The sequence below is a fragment of the Apostichopus japonicus genome, chromosome 8, assembly GCF_037975245.1.
Source record: "Apostichopus japonicus isolate 1M-3 chromosome 8, ASM3797524v1, whole genome shotgun sequence".
In the NCBI taxonomy this organism is placed as follows: Eukaryota; Metazoa; Echinodermata; class Holothuroidea; order Aspidochirotida; family Stichopodidae; genus Apostichopus; species Apostichopus japonicus.
In genome coordinates, this window is record NC_092568.1 from 26,611,226 (window position 1) to 26,633,501 (window position 22,276).

The following is a 22,276-nucleotide window of genomic DNA, read 5'->3' on the forward strand; positions in this document are numbered from 1 at the left end:
CTGGTCAATCCATCCCAAAGAGCTGTTTCCTTAGCAGACGACAAAATGAAGTCGTTCCTTTCGTTTCAGGTGGTCCTGCTGGCTTGTTTCCTCTACTTTTGTCAAGCTAAGCTGAAAAACCAAGTAATACAACTGGACGAAAACAACTGGAGGGATATGCTAGCGGGGGAATGGCTAGTAAAATTGTAAGGGAGTGTTACTGTTCCTTCTCGTAGTTCTCGCATAACGCTCCATGTTGTTAGGCTACTAGTACTAGTACTACTACTATGTAGCATTGTGTGCGTTAATTTTGACACGTCGCCTAAACGTACTGCATCAGTGTCAGTTATTCTGTGTATAGACCTATGCCTAGGCCTAACATTAGAATAAAGATTGTTTATGCTGGGGAAATGCTAGGCGTCCTATACAGCCTAGGCTATGATATACGGTAATATTGGCTTATGTGGGAAATGAAATTCAGAATTAAAGAAGTGCAGGAGTGAATGGAATTGTAGAGGACAAGTTCAGTGAGGGCATAGTTAAGAATAAGATGCTTATTTACAGATTGCAAAGAATGATTAAGACATAAACCAAGGCCATGGCACAGCAGTTTGTGTAGCAATCAAAGCCATCTTTAAATTGGTAAATCAAAATAGAATAAAACTAATTATCCACTAAAGAGCCCGTGTAAGAAAATGTGTAAAAGTAAGAGGGCCTGACGTTTGGATCCTAGTAGGATCTTCTTCGGAGGCTGAATGACAAGTTACAGTAACAGAAGGGACAATACACATACAGAATACTGACAGGTTAATGAGCCCGGTGAACACAAAGAGAAAGATGTAAGAGGATTAGTAAAACAAGGGGTGGAGAGAAGAAAGAAACCAACAGGGGGAAGATGAGAGGTAGGAGATAAACTGTAGAGGGACAGGGAGAGGATTAAGGGAAGAGGGTAGGGAGTAAACTAGAGAAGGACAAAGACAGAAAAGTGTGGAGGAGTGACAGAAGGGGCAACAAATTAAAATTTATATTAAACTTTAAACTGTGTGTAAATCTAGGTGTTATTGCACAATTTTTTTTCTGAATCATGGCTTAAGTAACTATTTTTCTTTTGGCACACCACACATTAAGGGTTTGCAAACTTTGAATATAGTTAATAAGCTAGATTTTTTTCAGATAACCACAAAATGGACTGATATTATGACAATGTTTTGGTATTTTAATTGTAAATTTATAGAAATCCATGATCTTATTATGGGATTATGCCACAAGTTTGTATACTTCCTTGTACAGTGTGGAAAATAGACTGCCATATACTAGCCATGGTCTAGTCCTTTAATAAAGAACAAACACAGAAATGTTTGTACCTTATATAAGCAGCTAGAACAATGTGGATGACGACAATAAAATACATACATAGAAACGTTTCGATCCTTTTGGTGTATCTTTAAGTTTTTGTTCTACTATGCTGTATTTTTTGTACTCATTTTGTTTCTTGTAAAACGCATTGAGACAGTTGGTTTTACGCACTATATAAATTAGTATTATTATAATTATTACATTCATATATGTAGAATAGAGCATGACATTACATAAGCTTTAAAACTTTGTGCTGTAGATACCTCAAGACAGAAATAAACCAAACACCAGGAGAGTGTATGCTCTACTGATCTATTTTCTCCCTTTTCATCTTTTCAATTACTAGATGTAAAGTGAATGTACAGTAAGCTTACTACTTAGTATATAGATTACATAGGCTTATACAGAATTACACTTACCATTACCTTACACATAAGAGATTAAGTTATTTTAAGGATTACAACTTAGTATACATAGAGTCCTGGAAACACAGAATATTTGATACTCCTTGCAGGCTTACATAGGATTAGCTTACATAGGATCAGGCCTAGACAAATATTTTTAAAAGTACTGGCCATTTGGCGACATCTAATCGGCTTTCTGTATAGTCATGTATTATTTGGTACTAATTCCATCAGTGCCATCAGTCAAGATTTCTTGTTGTTACATTTTGTACTTTTTATTCCACTGCCAAGTATTGCAGAAGAAGGTCCCAGGGAGATAAAAAATTTCAATATATTTTCTAAAACAATACTTCTTATTTTTGTCAATTATGAGTCATATCTTATTTCTCTTCCTTTGTTCAAGAATATATACAGTATATTTGTATATAAATATATACGAAGTCATAAAGCTGATGCTATATCCATGCTCAAGTTGCCAATCATCTTGATGAAGATTCTCTTTTCTTGAAATGTAGCTTGTGACTTCACAACAAAAAAGCATTTAAAATATTGAGAGCAGAGTTTATTATAACATAGCAGTGCCATAATATTAAATCTAACAGATTTCAAAGTTTTTTAATAGGGACTTGAAAACATTTAGCCTGCTAAATTGTTTGATTTTTGTCAGGGTTGTATACTTATCTTTTGGCTCAAATTCTCATATTGCTGTATAGTTTGCTTTATGTACATATGTTTGATCTCTTTCATATTGCAAGTTATGCACCATGGTGTCCGGCCTGTAAAAGTATAGCTCCAATATGGGAGAAAGTGGCTGACTGGAGTGAGGATCTAAATATCAAAGTTGGAGAGGTAGATGTTTCGGAACATGCAGGACTAAGTGGCAGATTCTTTGTCACAGCTCTTCCAACAATTTATCAGTGAGAAAACATTTCCATCTTTATTTTTTCTTTTAATGATTATTTTATGATGTTTTGTTATGTTGCAATGTGTTCATAAAAAAAAGGCCATCCCTACTGCATGGTCAAATTAAGTGTTAGAATTCCAAATTTGATCAGTATTTTTTTTATAGTTATATCCTAGAGGCCTTCCAATTTATTTATTACCAGACGGGAGAAAAATTTGATCAGATATTTAAATGTCTCTGTCAGGAAAGCCTTCCATGCTGGTAGTTGACATAACTACGTATTAATGTGACGGTTTCGTTTCTATTTATACTAAACTCACATTTTAGAATTAAACAAGCACCCTGACATCTTGTTGCATACTTTGATGAATTATTCTCAATTACTTGTTGTTGTTTTCTTCGGACAGTGTAAAAGATGGAGACTTTAGACGATACCTTGGTTCCCGTGTAGAGGATGATATTATAAGTTTCATCGAAGAAGGGAAATACGAAGAAGTAGAAAAAGTATCGTGGTGGAAACATCCAAACTCTATTCAGTAGGTGGCATAATTTTAATAGAAATGTTATCATTAAACTGTTAATTACAGAACGGGCAGTATATTATCTCAAACAGTGAAGGAAGGATCATACAAACGAAAGTTGAGGAATTTTCCCCTTCTCTCCCCCTCCCCCCCCCCCCCACCACCCAAGTTGGCTAAAAGAAAACATGGAAAGACTAAAGTCATCTCCACAGTGAGCTATATTGTATTCCTCAGTTACGACATAACTCTTTAGAAATCTTGATATGGGATTGTATGACATATATATGTGTATGTATGATATTGTTATAGTATATTTATGGGAGGAGGAGAGGAGTAATCTTAACCTAATCTATGTTTTCTCCTTTTCTTCTCCTTTTTATTTAGAATGAATATGCTGGCATCTATTTTCAGAATATCCATGCAAGTTAGGGTAAGGATAACTGTCTGTTTGAGTTCAAGTCATAAATTCTTAACCACTGATTGCAGCAAGAATCATTTTTTTGAGCTTCACATATATAGCTATTTCTGATGGAGACTTCAGAAGACCTTTTCCTTGGCTCATATTGAGTTGAGGATAATGTTCATTTTCAAGCTGAAGCTCTTATTAAATGGCTGTCATCATAATTTATGTCCCTTGTCCTCTCATCTGCCATTTTCAATGCATCTGTTCCCCTTTCCTTTCATACTCTTGTTTTAATGACTTTATAAATCTGAGGAAGGTTCCGAAGAAGAATCTGCTGAGAGTGAATGAGCAGGCCCTTCTTCTTTTGTCTATAATCATGTCATTTCTCTGTGATATTGGTTAGTATTGATTAAAAGAATACAAGCCACCATGACTTGGAGCTTGAGAAAGAAACTGTCCATAGTTATTTGAAAATACTTATAGTTACTTGATATAATTATTATTTCTTTTTTTATACAAAAGTATATTTATTCTTATTTTTTTTTAAATAGCATTAAAGCTCTTCTTGGTTTCTTCTCTGCAGGTATTACACATCAAAATGACAGAGGAATGGGGTTTCCCGTACTGGTTATCCTATATTGTGTTTGGTATAGCAACCATTGCTGCTGGCTTGCTTCTTGGGTTGGTGAGTATGACACCAACTTAAACAGGATTTAAACAGGATGATAAAGTTGAGAATGATTATACAATCCTATTAAAAATATGACGGGAGTAGGAGCTGGGTCGGAGTGACGATGTCAGACATTTTGCCAGTTTTACACATAGTGAAGTGTTGATAACCACTGTGCTAACATTTGAGAAGGGATTATATGGAAAGAAGGGTCTGTGAGTTCAATAATGGTTATAAAGTAAAAGAGGTCATTGAAGTGGTGTTATTAAAATGATTACAGTTCTGTTAGACTGGATGTCAGACATTTAGCCAGTTTTACCTAAAGTGAAGTGTTGATAACCACTGTGCTAACATTTGAGAAGGGATTATATGGAAGAAGGGTCTGTGACTTCAATAATGGTTATAAAGTAAAAGAGGTCATGTGAAGTGGTGTTATTAAAATGATTCCAGTTCAGTTTGACTGGATCGGAACTGCAACAGAACAGAAGTCATCAAAAGGCATATAAAGCAAATAATTTGTGTGTTTACTTGGACACTTTAATGACAACTCATCTCTCTACCTTCAAGCCTTTCATATTTTAATTGTCTAAAATTTTGCCAAACTTTGGTTTGGTGTAACAAATGTATTGGAGGATACAAATTAGTGCACTGGCGATGATGTTCTCACCATCAACCCGTTTTGTTCCAGGTGTTTGTCGTAATTGCCGATAGCATCTGTCCACCAAAACCCCCACCCAGGCAACCAATCCCCGAAGGTTTCCAGCAGCCGATGCCCGACACCAAGCGAGACGAAGATGCCCAGGATGAAGGAGAGGTTGCAGATGAGGTCATCAAGGGAGAAACAATGAAGGATGAAGACTCTTCTGATGTGAGACAGAGGAAGGTGGCAGATAAGGTCAAGGAGGGAGAAGATGGAGAAAAAGATGAGGAGGGTAAAGGAGAAGCTCAGGAGGAGTGATATTTAAAAGTAACCTTTCATTTTCTAAGAATTGGGTGCATGTGGAGAGGAAATTGTTTATGATTTTCATGATAAGCAATGCTAGAGTCTATGAGACTTGCTGTATTGGAATTTCTCACACATTATTTGATAATGAAAACTTTGCAATACTATTCATATTTTTTTTTTTGTCCAATTCTGTCTTGTTAATGTAAATAGTTTTTTTCTTTTTATTAAGGGGAGATAGTTACCGCTCATGCTTATGGTGCTGAGTATGAATGAATAGTATGAATGATAGTATGAACGATGGGGTTAAAAGTATGACTGATGGGGCGATTAGTAGATTTGATATGAGTTATATACCACCCACTGATAATACAGCATTGAGAGCCCCAAGATGGTTCATCTTAAAACTTTAGTGCCAATGTATAAAATGGTGAATTGCAAGAAATGTGGACACCATTGATCACATTGTATTGACTGTATCATTAACTACTGTACAGAAGCCCAGTCATAAGAATTTGTTTAGGGTGAATGACAGATAGAATGAATTAGGTCTGGTTTGCCCAAAGTTTCTTTCAAATTCACATTCATCAAATATGAAACTTCAGAGAGGAAAAAAATCCAGAAAAATATCCTCCTTAGAGAAGGAATCTATGAAGAATCACATGTTAGCTTAAACTTGCAAGATTTCTGCACATGGTTTGAAATGATCTGTAAATGTTTTTAGAACATAATAATCCATGGATTGCTTGTACCTCACCTGTGATCATACTGGATGGACAAACTTGAAGATACTTTTGTCAAATTTATGCATTGCAAACTAACTAGAAGATCAATGGTATTTATATGTGCCACATCTGAGGCCACCTGGTGTTTCAGTGTTTCAAAATTTCTTGCACTGAAAAAAAAACATTCAGTGGCAAACTGTCACATTAGGTATGAAAGTGATACTCATTTTGCTTGTCTGACAACGATACAAATATTATACGTTAAAATTGTCTTCCAGAGTAAAAATGTCATTTCATTCTACTCTATAGTGCAGTGCATAACCCTTCCACTTCCCCTGATCAGAATGTGCAAAGTGTGGAGTGATTTTGACATGTGGCTTATTTAGGGTCTTGTCTTTTTATTAAGGGATTTAATACTCATAGTGTACTATTCAAGGCTTACATGAGGGGATGGGGTCCAAGGAGGGGCAGTTATTAGCTCATACCAGCATGCTGGTGTGAGCTATTGTTACAGTGCGGCGTCTATCACTCTATCATTCTATCACTCTATCCGTCAACAATTGGTAAAACTGCTCCCACTCGCACAGTGTTTGATGGAATTTCATGAAACTTGGACACAAGGACCATTGGGTATAGGGCCATCAGAGATGGTCCAAAATTTGGGGTCAAAGGTCACCTGTGGGCCGTAATGGGCCATTTTGTGGAAATACGCAAAATGCTTCTTCTCCTACAGATTCCATGGTGCAATGTTGAGGGTTTGTCACGATAGTGCTATGGTAGTTTTACCTTCAGGGTGTTCATGAATTTGAGATCAAAGATCAACTAGGGGTCTTTTGTGGCCCGGGCCGTGGCCCTATATTTTCAAATTGCTCCTGTTCGTACAGTGTATGGCCAATTATAATGAAACTTGGTCACAATGTTCCTCGGGATGAGAGTTACGAGGGGTGTTCGGAAAATTGAGGTCAAAAGTCATTTAGGGGGTCATCGGGGGTCATTCTTTGTAATATTTTCAAATATCTCAATCTCCTCAAGATTTTGATGGATCATATTCAAAGTTGAACTGATGATTGTTGGATTGTGTATGAATAAGGTGATGCCTAAAAATTTTTGGTCAAAAGTTAATTAATTACAATTAATCCCCATTGTTTAAAAAAATCTGAGCCTTCACTTTTTGCCAAAGCTCCTTTAATTTGTCTCCCAATCCCTGCAGTGTTTGTTTGTGGTTAAGCTCTGCAGAGGCTGTTAGTGGAATTAAAGCAGGACTAGGAGTTGTTATTAACTGTTGAACTGTAAGCATGAGAGCCCTATAGCCAATCAGCACTTGCCGATTCTTAGAAGTCTTTGAGCCTGAGGTATGTAGGCAGCTTGTGAAGTTATGTCTTGTAGGGAGTGCTTGTTATGTCTGCTAAGGTAGAGGGGAGAAAGTTGAATAGGGTAGGCCAGTGGTATTGTTTGAGAGAGTGGGTAAAATAGGATTTAAAGGGGAAAATAGGAATTATAGCCAGTGGTGTGGCCAGGATTCTGCTAACTGAGGGGGGGGGGGGGGGGTTATCCCTCACGGGCCCAAAATTGGTTTTGTGGGCCCTACATTTTTCAGCTCGAAAAGGTATGAGCTTCTGCACCATTGGTGCTCTAGTATGGGAGTTATCTCCATGTGCCTTGTTTCTGAGCAGAGGTATATAGTTAAAGTACTGATGTAATTTTTGTTTTGATTTAGTTTCTGGCCAGCACATTCCATCACCAATCATAGAACCATGAAGTGAACTGTTTGGTTTATATTAAAATATCAAATCAGGTTGAATAATTCAAATTCTAGGCAATATTTTATATGATTTAATGTACATAAACTGTAGAATACCTGGTATACCTCTCCTGGTCAGAGAATAAATTTGAATGTTATGACAATCTGAAAAGCAAATTTTATAGTCAGTCTTGCATAGCAGTGTAGAAGTAGAAGGATTTATGGAGTTTCTTCAAATTTTAATATCAAATTAAATAAATTATTTGAAATTTATCTTTTCACAGTTCAAAGCATTTTTGTATCATCTGAGGCCAGATGCCAAAGGGGGGGGGGGGGGAGGGGGGGGTTACTTGCATATCATGTTACTGTTCAAGTGGATGCAAAATAGGCGCCCAACATGCCACATCTTGTAGAGTATATTCGTTGACTGTTAAATTCAGAAGTGTTTGCTATACTTGGTAACCAACAAAATATTTTGAAAGACTAAGTTATTTCAGTTGGATTGGAAGAGGAGTAATCTCATTTCAGGTGTTATTTGTTGTGGCAGTTATTTCAAGTAACAAAGTTAACAAGTTAGTCCACACTGTATGTGGGTTACTACTAAATGCTTTTCATATGGTGTTTATGAATCTTTCAATGCTAGTCAGTACTGTCATCCCATGACGATGGTATGGCATATGCTCAACAATTCAGCTTTCCACTTTGAGTTACAAATGTTCAAACCTTTCCAATATGGATGTGATAAGTACAAATGTGAAGATTGTCTAGGAGAAGGAAGGGGGGGGGGGAAGAACTTTGTTTTGGTGTAAACGTATGGACTAGGGTGTCTTAGTTTGGATCAATTGCAACATAGCAAATACCTTGTAAGTTTTGCTAAACATTTTGATGAAACATAAACAGCTGATGTTAATGATTTGAATCTAGTATGGAGTTGACTGAATGTTGACTTTAAGATGTCACATTTGTTCTTTCCAACCTTACTTGAGTGTTCTTTAAACACTCATTCAGATGTTGTCTCCTAGAGAACTAAGTACAAGGAAGTGTGTTATCCAAAAGACATTTTATCTTATTTTCAGTTTCCAACACCATCATGTTTATAATTATTACATCAAGTATGTGGTCTGTTTTGTTGATATTTGCTCGAGTTGAGAAGGTTTAAATACTAGACCTGATTTTGTATTTTTAACTCTACATTAGTAAAAATAGAAGCACGCAAAAACTATCTAATCCAGTTTGTTTTGTTTGTATTTTTAGGATAAGAAATAAGACAATGCCTGATTGTTTATCCAGTACTGTATGTACAAGTATAAAAGCCAGAGGACTTGGTCATGATTTTCATAATCAAACAAATGTTTCCTTTGAAAATGAAATTATCATAGGTTACATAGCCATCCTTTGAAAATTTATGTAAAAATGTGTCTCTTTGTACTGAACGAAAAATGAGAACTACATAAATGCAATAAGATATTACATACTGAAGAAATCAGCAACCCATTCACATGACTTCCTGCAAATGACAGTAAGGTTTTCTTCAGATTTTGTTTCAGATGTTAATGATTGGCATCTCCATCAAGAGAGACAAAGATGATGGCTGGGTTACTTTACCTTTGAAAGGAAACACCAACATACTGAAGTGGTAGCACCAAGAAATAACCTTTATAAATTCTCACAATTGTTATCTTTCCCTTATGTTCTTGAGTGTCATTGCTCACCCCTGGCATGCACAAATGGGGGGGGGAGAGGATGGGGGGTTGTGATAGCACCTGCCAATTAATTCTTTGGAAGGTTAACCTGGAGTGTTTTCATCTGGAGTGTTTTCTTTAAAGCAGCATTTTGCGTTTGGTCGCCGTTTTCTACTTTTTTGACATGTCCATCGAGTTTTTTACATATATCAATCACAAAACAGCAAACTAAGATATTAGCCAAGTCTTTCCCTGCCAACAACGTTAATTGGCGAGTAATTAAGGATATTTTCAGATAATGAGAAGAGTGTCCACGACAAATTCCACAGTTAAAATTAATCGCATACAGTTCCCCCAAAACCCACTAGTTTGAATTCAACCAATCAGAGATGCAGGTGTAGTTATGAGCCGTTGCTAAAAATAGATTCAAGACTTTGCGTTAGTACAACCAGGGAGATGTATGGAACTCCCTGGTACAACTGCCATATAGACTGTACACAAATAAAGCATGGTGTTGTATTGCATAGGCCTATTGGTCAATGACGTTCGTAGTGTTTAAATATTCATATTATGGGCGAGGTTTTTGGGTTCTAACAGAAATATCTTGGAGAAAAACAAAGTTGAAAGTTGCAAATTTTTCGACTTTTATGCCACCATTTGAAGTAAGATTTAAATAGATAAGCTAGTTATGTATGTCGTTATGGCATAGTGGAGTCAGCGAGGTTGAGAAAAATCATAGAAAAGGACGCAAAATGCTGCTTTAAATGCCCATAGATGCAGGTTGGGTATCTTCTGGAACTGATGGATCCTTTCTTTTCGGTTGTTTGATCTATATATCAATGTAGTTCAAAGATTCTGACACCAAGAAAGAGAAACCAAAAAAAAAGCCCACATCACACACGAATCTTTCATGTCCAGTTTATTCCTGCAATAAAGTCTAATTTGATAACAGAACAAGGTGTGAAAAGCATGTTTGTACTAGTAGCAAGTTTAAAATGTACAAACTCAAAAAGGAATACCTTTCTTACCCATTTAACTATCCCTATAGAACCTTATTTAGTTCCATATTCCATCTGTACATGTAAGAATAATTTGCTCTATCATCTTACCCTCTCCTTTATATGCTATGGTACAGTCATAGTATTACACGTTGCTCTTTGATATATTCTACACAACACTTTACAAAATACAAGTCAATTTTTTTTTTTTATAAGTTATATAACTTCAGAACAACTACACATTTTTCAACCACTTCAAGAACTGCTACTTCTACCGCCATCATAGTATAAAACATAACAGTAAGAAATTTATCTCTTTATAAGTCAATCTCATTAATATGCATGACAATAACGTCATCATCATCAACCAACCAAAATGCTTAAAATATGAACAGCTGTTACACTTCAATATGATTTTGATTTTTTTTTCTTCAGATTTGCACACATACACTGAACAAACAAAGTATTAACAATAATAATATAGATCTAAATTCAAAAGGAAAAAAAAAATAATCATAATCATAAAAATAATAATAGTAACATCATTTTCACAGCTTTACTTAAATCAACCAGTGGTTTACTGTTTACCAAAAAAGAAAACAAAATGAGGAAAAAACAGGTTGCTTTGAATCAAACAGCTTGTTACAATCCTACACAAATAAAGATATCACTTATTATAGATGATACAGGAGACCACCATCTTTGTTTTCCGTTGACTAATTGAAAATGAATAACATTCAGTAAAATTAATGATGGAGACTGTATAAGCTGGCTCAGCAGGACACAATGCAACTAAAAAATTATGTAAAATCAAATGGAACTTAGGTTAAATAAATGAAGAGTGACATATGTTCTAGCATGATCTTCAAAGATTTTATTTTTTTGGTGGGGGCTAGGAAGGGGATATCTGACTACCAAGACGAGAATATAAGTTGATAGGTATTGGACACGCATGACACCTGCGTGCATTTCCCACATATTTACTTCTGTTGTACGATTACAACAATGATTAAGTTTATCTCCATGTCATGTCGATTGCATTCAAAATTTAAATGTATCGTTCCATCGGTTCCAAAGACTGATTGGCATAAATCACAGATGGATGTTTCATTCCTATTCTCACTCCACTATTTGGATTCATAATTACAACTGAGGCCAAACTGATATCCATTCATCAAAAAAGTAAAGAAATATGTTTGTTATGTGACATATTTGCTTGTTTAGTTAGTAGGTATTGAGCTTGGATTCTTCTAGTATGCCTGCCTTTGACAACATAATATTTTATATTCTCCAAAGCTACAAGTAGTCTATATATCAATTCTTTGCTAACAATCCTTACACATTATACTCACTATTGTTTGGACAAGACATACAACATGTTGTTTTTGTGTCAATGTATAAACAAAACTACCATGGGAGCAACTACAGACTTCAGCATGCAAGTTTATTTTAGAATAGTTTATTATTAGAATTATGTGCACCAAGATTTCTTCACTTAGAACACAGATTGTGAATATTACATTAAAACACTGTCCAGAAGTTGATCTAGATCTTGATAATCAAAATTGTTTTGAAGACGAAATTTCATTGATAAAGTATGACATATCTCTTGATGATACTTAATGTTTGTCTTTATATCACTTTTGAAATGAAAAAAAAAAAGCATAAAAACAACTCAATTTTTTGCAAAACAGAATATATGCTGCAATGCGAGAATTCCAATTCAGATAAGAGATATCAGTTTTAATACATCTCAGCATTATCACATGTAATGAAATAATCTCACATTGAAAATCACACAAATACCTAACAATCTTCAAAATAATATTTCTAATTGAGGATAAACATTAAAAAATTTTTTGTTTATTTCAACATAACCCACCCCCCCAAAAAAAAAAATGGGGAAAAAAAACAAGAAAACTAAGAATATTAACAATTTAACAATCTGTAGATTTATCTCATTTAAAAGCAACTTACACTTTCAGTATTGGCAATGGTTTGCTAACCATTTCCACCAAACACCCAACAGATATTACCATTTTTGTTTGTATTTATCAAATTCGAATTCATTTCTGTGGGTATTGCTTAAGTCTGTACATGTTCATCTGTGGAGCTAAAATATGAAGCACACCCTCTATTATCCAACCCACAAAAGAAAAAAATGCAATTTACATATTTAAACTAAGCCAAAAGGAAAGCAAATGATGGGAAAGACTTATTGAGTGTGGATAATAACAACAGCTAAATTTGACCATTTATCTACAAACCTTTCCAATATTGTAAGATGTATAATTTTCTTTAGATTCATATGTTTCTGTACAGTTGCATGCAAGAAGTGCAAAGATTTTCTTGAAAAGGAGCACACAAAAATAATAACAATACTACAAAAAACAAATTTCCCACAGCAAACCAAGCAACGTTATATCACAGTATAATAATCTACACCAGAATGAGTTGGTAATTGTTATGCAATAAAGCAATAATTTTCATCTCATTTATTACAATTTCCATTGGTCTTTCTTTCTTCCTGTTTCATTTTCTTCTAGGCTTTGGCATCGACATCTTTACACATGTTTCAGGTCGACATTAAACACAAAACTCTGACAACAAGAAAAAGGAATTGCATCTCCTAGGCCAATTTTCCCAAATCTGAATGCAACATTTCCAATCAGGAGATAGATGGTAGTTTTATTTAATATTTCATTTCTTACATGTGTACCTTCGGATGTTACTGTAACCATACCATTCGAAAATGATTCCCTGACACAAGAATACCTCTGAATACCTTCGAGCTCTCCATCAAACCTCAACGTCTACTAGGGGAATCCCCAGGGACGAACACTTTTCCTGAGTATCTAGAGGTCCGTTAGCAATTGTGAATACCAAATAGAGGAAAATGCCACTGTTCAAACCATATTGTTATTTACAAGTGACTTTTCAAATAACAAGGTTGACCTGAAACCATCGTCTTCCAATCAAGTAGGATAACTTCTTGCAAGGAGCTGCTTCCAATGTTACAATGTATAACATCTGACATTAGCTAAGATAAGGAAGAACAGCTTTGGTTACTTTGTAGATCACGTGAAACACACGGAAAATCCCCTTTTATAAACCAATCGAGGGCTAACCAGGTTGAATTCATAATGGGAAGGGTTGGCTATATAACATCATTATACAACTTCGACAAAACTTTCATTTAAAATGACCTTTCAGTTGTTGATTCGCACCTCTCTGATCCCTTCTAAACTGACTCCAACAAAGATTAGCACATCGCAAACCCTCCTAGAGCATTGGAGTGATAAACACCTGAAGATTATCGTACATGACTCTTACATTTATTAAGCAGGGTTTGACCACCCCTGTTATATGCCCAATGGTTTGCCAGTGAATCACTATAAAGCGATGTGTTAACATTGCTTTATACCTGTGTCCAACAAACGCAAAATCTATGACCTATGAATTAAACAGCAATGACTGGACTGGACGGTAAGAATCCTCCGAGGCTCTGTGATGAATACGCAAATAATTGACCAAAAAAAAAAAAAAAAAGGTAAAAAGAAAAACTAAAGTGCACTGTTATCCTTAGGACGGTAGAAAAAACAAAGTAGAAGTCTTTGGATAAACATTGCAAATGCTATACAATACTCTTCTAACTTTTACTAACCAGAATTTCTCAATATTGAGTTGGAAAAGCGATTAAAAAAAAAAAGATGTTAATGTGAACAATGTACACATATCACAATCCAAATAGATAGATTCAATGTCATAGGGCTTGTTGTCTTCACTACAAAAATGATCGCACACCTACTTCAAAAAGGAAAAAATGCCAAAAACCTGTTTAAAATAACAAACATACAATTCCAACAAGTTCAAGCCTGCTTAAGCTTTGTACGTCAGTTAGGGATTCCTCTCTGTGTGAGAAATTACGTTTACTCCAATGTTCAGCAATATTTTCATTTGTCCTTTGTTTCACTGGATTCACTCCAAGTGTACAACATGACATCCTGGTGGGTGGAAAGTTGATGTTATATCAAACAATTCTTTGCATTTATTTTTATTACTTATTCCAAATATTTAATACTAAAATTCCATTACAATACAGCTCATCAGCTTTTAATTTTATTTCGTTCCCCTCCTCTGCCCCACCCCACCTCCCCTCCCCCAGATTAAATGACAGCTTGCAGCAGTATGTGCTCCATACGAAGTACAATAGACAGTGTTTTCGAGATGAAATACTTTATAAATGAAACAACTAATTAGTTACTTGTTATTTCAATGTGGTTTAAATTGTCACCACATCCAGGATATATTTGTTTAACCAATTGTGATCTCATTTTGGGTGTTCTCAATTGTTTAATAAAATTATATTATTCCCCCCCCCCCCCACTCCTTTCATCTTAAAAAAAGAAACAGGCTAAATATATGCTACAAAATACTAACCGCTGCTTTAAATGTCAGTTTAACGACTATTCCAGATGCAGCGAGAAAACTTGATAGGATCAGAAATAAATCACATTTTGCTAGCAATATGACGAAAAGGATTTTTTTTCTCTCCACATGGGACACTCAAGGAAATGGATACCATATGATAAATAGAAATCACTGCAGCAAAAATGAACCAGACAGCATTAGATGTGATTTGATCTTCTGAACGGTAGGAATTGTTCTACGTGGATTTATGTAATACATTTTGATTTTTATTATATACACCTATTTATTATGTTCCGACTGTATCTAGTGACCATCAAGTCATAGAATGGAGCCCCTGTAATAACAAGGTCCATTTAAAAGTAACAGTCCTTTACCCAGGGCCCTGTGCAAGTTTCTGAGTAATTGCTTAAAATTCTCTCAAATATCTAGGCTCTGAAGAGTCAAACAGAATGTGCATAGGTTGCGCACTAGGGATAGCGCAAAACTTGTGTGAAGCGAGAGAGAGGTTCGTCACAACAAAAGTTTATAAAATGTCAAGAAATGCTTAAGAAAAACAAGAAAATATATGTTGCTCCCCCAGCCCCCCCACCCCTCCCCAACCCTATTTTGAGCCTCTGAATATTCATTTATTAGGTGTCCCATCTGCTACCTTCGGCTGTTGGCTGCTGTTCAAATGATTCTTTTCTAACTTGCCTAGCTTCTTCCACAGCTCGTCTCGTTCTTTTTCCTTCTTCTTCTCCCTGCAAAAAAAGATGACAGATATTACTATCCAGTATTAATTATTCTGCCGATGTTTGATGAAATATGAGACATTTCCTGCTTACAAACTCAGCAGAGTCAAAATACTTTAAATCATGACAGCCAGACAATTCCCCTTTGATACAAAGGTGTTTCAAATATCTACTGATCATCACATGAGATCTAGATCTTTCAATTTATTCCGATGTGTGTTAAGGACTCTGACGAGGTCTTCCTTCCTTCCTTTTGTACAAACAATCTTTTTTTGCTTCTAATTTCTCACAGTTCTTCTTCTTGGAGTGTGGTAAAAAATTCCCATGAAATTTGAAAATTTTCACTAAATGTTTAATGAGGTTCTACAGTATGGAGGTGTACCGGACATCCTTTCCATGTCAGTATGATTTACTTCGATAGGATGCTTCGGCCTGCTTTAAAAATCATTAGACCGAGATTAAAAATATAGAGTTCTAAGGTAAAAACAATCTCAGTTTGCAGTTTCTGATACTTCAGTATCAAACAGCTGAGAAGCAATAGCATGACTCAATGGAACGATATACACAAAGCACTGAGAAACAGATATGTATAGTGCAATCAATGATCAGCTTAAAATGAAACATTAATGGCTATTACAGTCTACTGCAGTCAACATTACTGGTTATGTTTAAGATATTCCACTGTTGTCACAATTTACTGGTTATGTTAAAGACATTTCACCGCATGCAGTCAACATTACTGGTTATGTTTAAGCTATTCCATTGTAATCAACATTTCTGGTTATGTCAAAGATATTCTTATGACATCAACATGATTGGATATACTTAAGGTGTACGAAACTAACAACATACAGTTTGACAAACTTTTAAATGAAATAAAAATTGGGAAGTTTTGGACTTACTTTTGTCTCTCAGATTTGTAGTTTGCTGTAAGTTCATCAAAGAGCTTGTTGTTGAGTTCCATGAAAGTTTTAAGCACATTATACACAAGAGCAATGATCGTTCTGTAGAAAAGATATACGGAAGAGATTAGTGAAAACACACAGAGAAAGATCTACGTCATTCACCAAAAAAAACCTGACCTCCCCCTCCCCCTGCCCCCCCTCCCCCTTAACAGTTGTCTAGTTGCGTCATCAGTTCCAAAAGCAAAACTGTCATTTACAATGTTTACAGAATTAATGCCATTTTCCCTGGTGGTGTTTTCCCATTGTCATACTACAAATGGAAAAACTGAATTTTAATTTGGAAATGACGAGCGCCCCATAAATCAAAGAAGTCAGAGAAGATAATAAATGAAAGGGGAGAACATAAGACTATAGTTTAAGTTTCAAGTAACATGCACAACATGACATTATTGAAAATAAAAAATTACTGAAAGACAAAGACTGGTATTTGGTTCGCACTTCCTCAATGTTTGTTGTCGCTTCAAAGCAAAACCATGTGAAGTAAATATCTGGTTACTTATTATTTATCATTCTGATACAAGGAAGGTATTCAACTCTGATTAATATATCAGTAAACTAGGCTAGTCTGGCTAAATCTACTATGATCACGTTGCAGGCATTTGCCGATTTGTCCTCGGAAATAAATCACTTTCAATCACAAGACTTTAAACCGCTCCTCGGACAAATAACGCAACAGCAGCCTAACTAAAATATCAAGTATCTGTTCGAGGGTGTCAGATGATGAGAGAAGGTACACAGCACACATAACCAGCGGTTTTTAACATTTTATTATGCGGACAGAAACGGCACCCTTTCGTGCCTTGTCTTAAGGAATCCTCCAGACATTCGACACACTTTTTGGGTGACAATCTGTATGTCTATAAACCATTCTATAAAATGTAAGCTTTATTTAGCTCAGTTACATACAGTTAATTTTGACAACTGTTTGCTTTCCACTACATATGCTTGCTTTCCACTACATCTGTTTACTGTTTTCTTTCCACTACATCGCGAGTTCCTGTTTGCAGGAGGATCTAATATACATACATACATACATAATGTTGTAATTTCCCACAAAAGCCTCTTCATTTTTTCACATGCATAACTACTGCATTATTCCATAGGAACACTTCAACATTTTTCTTCCCCCTCCCCCTCCCCCAATCCCTGTAGTGCAGTCAGCTAGTAATTTGCCAAGTACACTAATGCATGATAGCATAGGTCAAATGCTGAAGTTAACATTGACTGACGTCCCCATGTGCAGCGATGGGTGTGACAATTACATGCCTGGCTTGACATTATTAATCGGATAATTGTCAAAAGAGAAGGCTTGGTACAAGCCAGTGTTCGTCCACAATCATCAGGTTTCAAATAAACTTCTATTGGATATTCTGTAAAAGTGTTTTAGGCAGGAGCAGAAGGTCACTATTTATATATCAAGTATTGAAAAGGAAACTTTCCATAGGTATTGAATATGCAGTTTTGTCACACTAATGAACAAATTATAAATACATTTTTGCATATTTGTATTTATTTGTATTTAAAACCTAACAAGCAAACACAAACCACACACTGCTTTAACAGTATAAACGATAGCTCTTCCCTGATTGTAGTGCAATCCCATGCTTAGAAATATAGACAGTGAGGTCAATCACTCCTCAACTTGTCAAATAAATGTTATTATAAACAAATGAATTAATAACAGGAGAATAGATGTAAAGAAGGCATATAAAGGATATATTCCCCATCAATGTATGATATCTGAACTACTCACTGATTCCAGTGTTCTTTGGATATCCTGTAGAGGCTTGGGAACATAATGGACATGATAACAGTAATATTCTCCTCCATTAGGCTGAGAATGTATTCATTGTTCCAAAAGTACAAGGCTCTCTCAGCTACCTGTAAATACAGACAAAAACAGTCAAAGTTTTCAAAGTACTTTTGAGGCAGACTTTTACACACACACAAAAAAATTGTACTAAAAAAATAGAAACATGAGAAATAGACACAAAGAAAACAGACACAAGTCAGTTGAACAATTTTTGAGACCATCTTAGCTAGAACAGGGTTTTAACGAGTGACCTCAGAAGAGAAGTTCCTCTGCTCTAGCTTATTCCTTCTTTAAGGCCTATATTTTAATATTTTTAACTTGAAGTATCACACTTATCATCAGAACATACATCTTGGAAGCATGAAACTCTTTGAGAAGATCCCAAACACTGTCAAAACAAGAAACGAAGCTTGTCACAGCTCACAGCCAATTTTGTCTCCGGCTGGATTTTAGACTGGTATCATTTATACCATGCATTACATATTTTAACATTGGGATTGTTCCAACTTTTGACTAGATTATGTTTATTCTGATCTACGCAGAGAATGACTGGGATATATCATAGCAACCCCAATAATTGTAAACAGACTTTAATTATTGAATTATCTACAAATACATTCTCTTAACAACCCACTGAAGAGTTCGTTTAGGGAAGCCTCGCAAATCTAACCGCCGGTTCCGGGCCGGCGGAAATCTCGCACCCCTTGCTCATTATGCATGTGCATATTGGTCCCATGGTTGAATGCACACACGCTGGTTGCCAGCCAGAGTAATGAGCACAGCGTCCTGACAACACAAGGCTGGTTATTCTTCACAAACAATGAGCAAACTTGGCCAAGTGACCGGATTAACATTTGCGGTTTTGACAGTCAATAAAGCGGTAGTTTATGTTGCAAAGTGACTTATACACTAAAATCCACCACTACCAAATGTCCGAGATTCAGTACTTTATATAATTCTTGCAAATCTTCCACGTTATCAAACCTCACAAATAAAATTTCTTGGGTCTCTTATGAACAATTGTGAAACTCAGCTACTCGAAAGTTCGATAAAAGCAGCCTTTACCTGGGCCTATACTATTATGAGCCTTTGTTCAACGAGTGGTACGTAACTATGAATTAAAAACTGAATCAGCCATTGCATTAAATATATGCCCCCCCCCCCCAAGAACTTCAGAAAACCCATATTGACAAACCAGAATTTAAACAAAACAATAGTTAAGCTATGCCACATATGTATGTTAAAGAGAGAACATCGACCGTAACATTGATCTCTGAAGCTAACTGCGACACAAATTCAACGAATAAACAGATGGTTTAGGCTTGATTTTTCCATTGACTTAGTGTGTTAGGCTGCCATGTGGTTAGAGATATAAGTTACTATTCAGTGAAAATTTTACTATACGTACATCAGTTTACAACTGCAGTGTTTACCCCTACTTAAATATCATCGTAGGCATACTGTACATGGGCTGCGAATTTTCCCAGGTACCTTGCACAAACAACCCCCCTGTCTAACACCTGTTTGTTAACATTTTTGGCACGTTTCCAAAAAACTTTTCATGGAGTAAACTATTTTGGCTCCACTCTAGAATTAATTAGGTAAGTCAGTAAAGGATCGGTAAAGTTATGCGAAATATTATCTTAGACGTTCAAGAAAAGTATATATCCCCGTAACATAAAGGTAAGTAAAACCCACCTCAAGCCAACCGACTCCTCCGCATGAACAAAACATTCTATTCCCCATGATACATGAGTCTATACCATACAGACATAGCACGATATCAAGGCCCCAATAGCTACAGTATGGCTGTCTTTATGAAAGTAAACCTTTTAAATCCCATGTTTTAGGCCACTTGGCATGATTAACTGAATGCTAAATATTGTTTCCATGTCCTTGTAGAAAATGTCAACTTCGCAAAATACAATAAGTTGTGTTTTTGTTGTTACGTGAGATCCGTAACCGGCGAAGTGGTTAGGCTATTTACTATACACTTAACTATGGTAGGATATTAATTTTTCCTTTTTTTTTTGGTGGAAATTCTAGAAAATACTTTCTTCCCCCCCCCCCCGCCAGATGTGGTCGTATGGTTTATTCATAAATGGGTGTACTAGAGCCTTGTCTACATGACATAAGTTGCGTTTAGCACGATATGCCAGTTTCGAGTGAATTTTTCGAAAGTATTTTGCTCGATCCTTCGTAAAATTTGAAAGGTGTACCAACTTACTGTTCGTACACAATTGCAAATTTCTCTACTGATTTTCAGAGTAGTAAAGGACGGTTTTTTTTACGAAGTTCAAAAGTCAGTAAATGAAGTTGATAAACTTTATTTCTTTCAACTTTCTTAACCATGGAATGCTAGAGTAACATTTACACTTAAAACGGAGAAAGGATAATCACATTTTTTCCACATTTATTTCAAATTTCTTTCACAAGAAATTATCGTCATTTGTTCAATCCTCATGATGTCTACGATCTAGCTGGCTAAAAAAAAGTACAGCTTCGCTGGAGTGCGAAAAATTCCTTACAGTCAACCGATTTTTTTTCACCTAGCTAGGTAGTTTAGGTCCTGTTCTATACAACTTAGTAGGATTATTCTAAAGTCATCCCGTATGTTAGGCTCTGGTTCACGCTTATGTGCACGTGTACAAGAAGTGAGATTGTGATTTCAGTTTTTTAGATTTTTAAATCTTAAAAATTCAGGAAACTTAATGTCCTTGCAAAAAGGCAACGAAACTTTTTGTTCCTACTTGGCCGACTGGGAAAATAAGAAAGATAGCATTTTAGATTCCTGCAATGTAAATTCACATTTCCTTACTTATTTTTCACAGAAGTTTTGCTTCTGCAGTAGGATAAAATATGGCGTATAAACATACTATCTTTTTGAAACGTTTGAATACCTTGAGACTTAGCTATGATGTTTTGTTCAACTCACTATTGTGTTCAAATCGGCTTAGTAAAAACTTGACCGCGGCTGTGAATGTAACTGTATAGCGTGGAGGGTGGTTTGGAGAGAGTGTGCACTCAAGTGTGACTCATTATCTGCTTGTGGCTGTGCTCATTATAGCCGCGGAAAAATCCACCGGCCCGGACATGGCGGTTAGATTTGCGAGGCTTCCCTTAGCTCTGACAGCAATACTGAAATGGACACTATGGCTTGCCAATGCCAACAAAGAGGAACTTCTATGTTCCAGTAACAAAACTCTTTCCAAAAAAAAAAGAGAGACAAACATCACAGTATTTTAGCTGTAATGTTACAATGTGTCAGCACAGCTACATATAAAGTATTCAGTTTCTGTATTTCACAATGGGGAAAAACCTTACAGTGAAATGCAGGACAGCAACACTATTTTTCGTTTCATCGTTAAACAAAAATTTCTTTTTGAGAATTCCACGTGATGTAAAAGTCAACCTTGAATTTCACTTGATGTAACATGATAATGTAGAACTTAATCAGTAAACACCACTACATATAGTAAGGAGTGTAGCCAGGCTTCTTTCTGTTTATGCTTTGGGGAAGGGAGGACCCAACAGAACCTACTTTATGAATAAAAAACAAATGTGACAATTGTTTGGTGGCGGTGGGGGGGGGGAGGGAAGGGGGAGGCAGACATGTATTTGGGGAGACCAACATGTCACTGTGTACAGTCCAGGTAAACAAATGGGAAAATATTGTGCAAATATACTATTACATGTGAAAACTAATATTAATCCCATGGACAACCTTTGTGTATAATGTACACAAGCATGATAGTTGCATTTTCATGCAAACACCAGTGTCCTCACAAAGGAGATAACCCACTCAAATATCCAATGAGTTTTCAAGTAAATATAACATAAAAATAATTTGGCAATATTTCGACTAGCGACAGCGCAAAATTCCTATCTTGTCCTACTGACATTCTTCCCTCATGATTTTGACTGCCAAAGTAAGCTTGTTTTGAAAATGAAAAGGATCCGAGTAGGTAATCTTGACATGTGAGTCTGCCCAAAACCCAGATTAGTCTGCT

General features: G+C 35.8%; 2 protein-coding genes across 6 annotated transcripts in view; one reads left to right on the forward strand and one right to left on the reverse strand.

The window, feature by feature from the left end:
- The first annotated feature begins 5 nt into the window (after positions 1–5).
- LOC139971358 (thioredoxin-related transmembrane protein 1-like) lies at positions 6–8,873 on the forward strand. The gene is made up of 6 exons (XM_071977723.1): positions 6–185; positions 2,495–2,656; positions 3,051–3,179; positions 3,549–3,594; positions 4,151–4,252; positions 4,926–8,873. The coding sequence occupies exons 1-6, from the start codon at positions 46–48 to the stop codon at positions 5,193–5,195; spliced, it is 849 nt and encodes a 282-aa protein (XP_071833824.1). The 5' UTR covers positions 6–45; the 3' UTR covers positions 5,196–8,873.
- Positions 8,874–10,232: 1,359 nt separating this feature from the next.
- The window catches only part of LOC139971355 (serine/threonine-protein phosphatase 2A 56 kDa regulatory subunit epsilon isoform-like), a 96,790-nt gene continuing 84,746 nt past the window's right edge, over positions 10,233–22,276 (reverse strand). For 4 of the 5 annotated variants that reach the window (XM_071977717.1, XM_071977720.1, XM_071977718.1 and 1 more), the window contains 3 exons: positions 18,207–18,334; positions 16,391–16,492; positions 10,233–15,497 (listed from right to left, as the gene is read on the reverse strand). In XM_071977717.1, coding sequence (XP_071833818.1) covers positions 15,380–15,497; positions 16,391–16,492; positions 18,207–18,334 — 348 coding nt within the window. In that variant the 3' untranslated portion in view covers positions 10,233–15,379. Of the gene's footprint in view, positions 15,498–16,386; positions 16,493–18,206; positions 18,335–22,276 lie in introns of those variants that run through there. The other variant, XM_071977721.1, reaches the window with a different exon arrangement.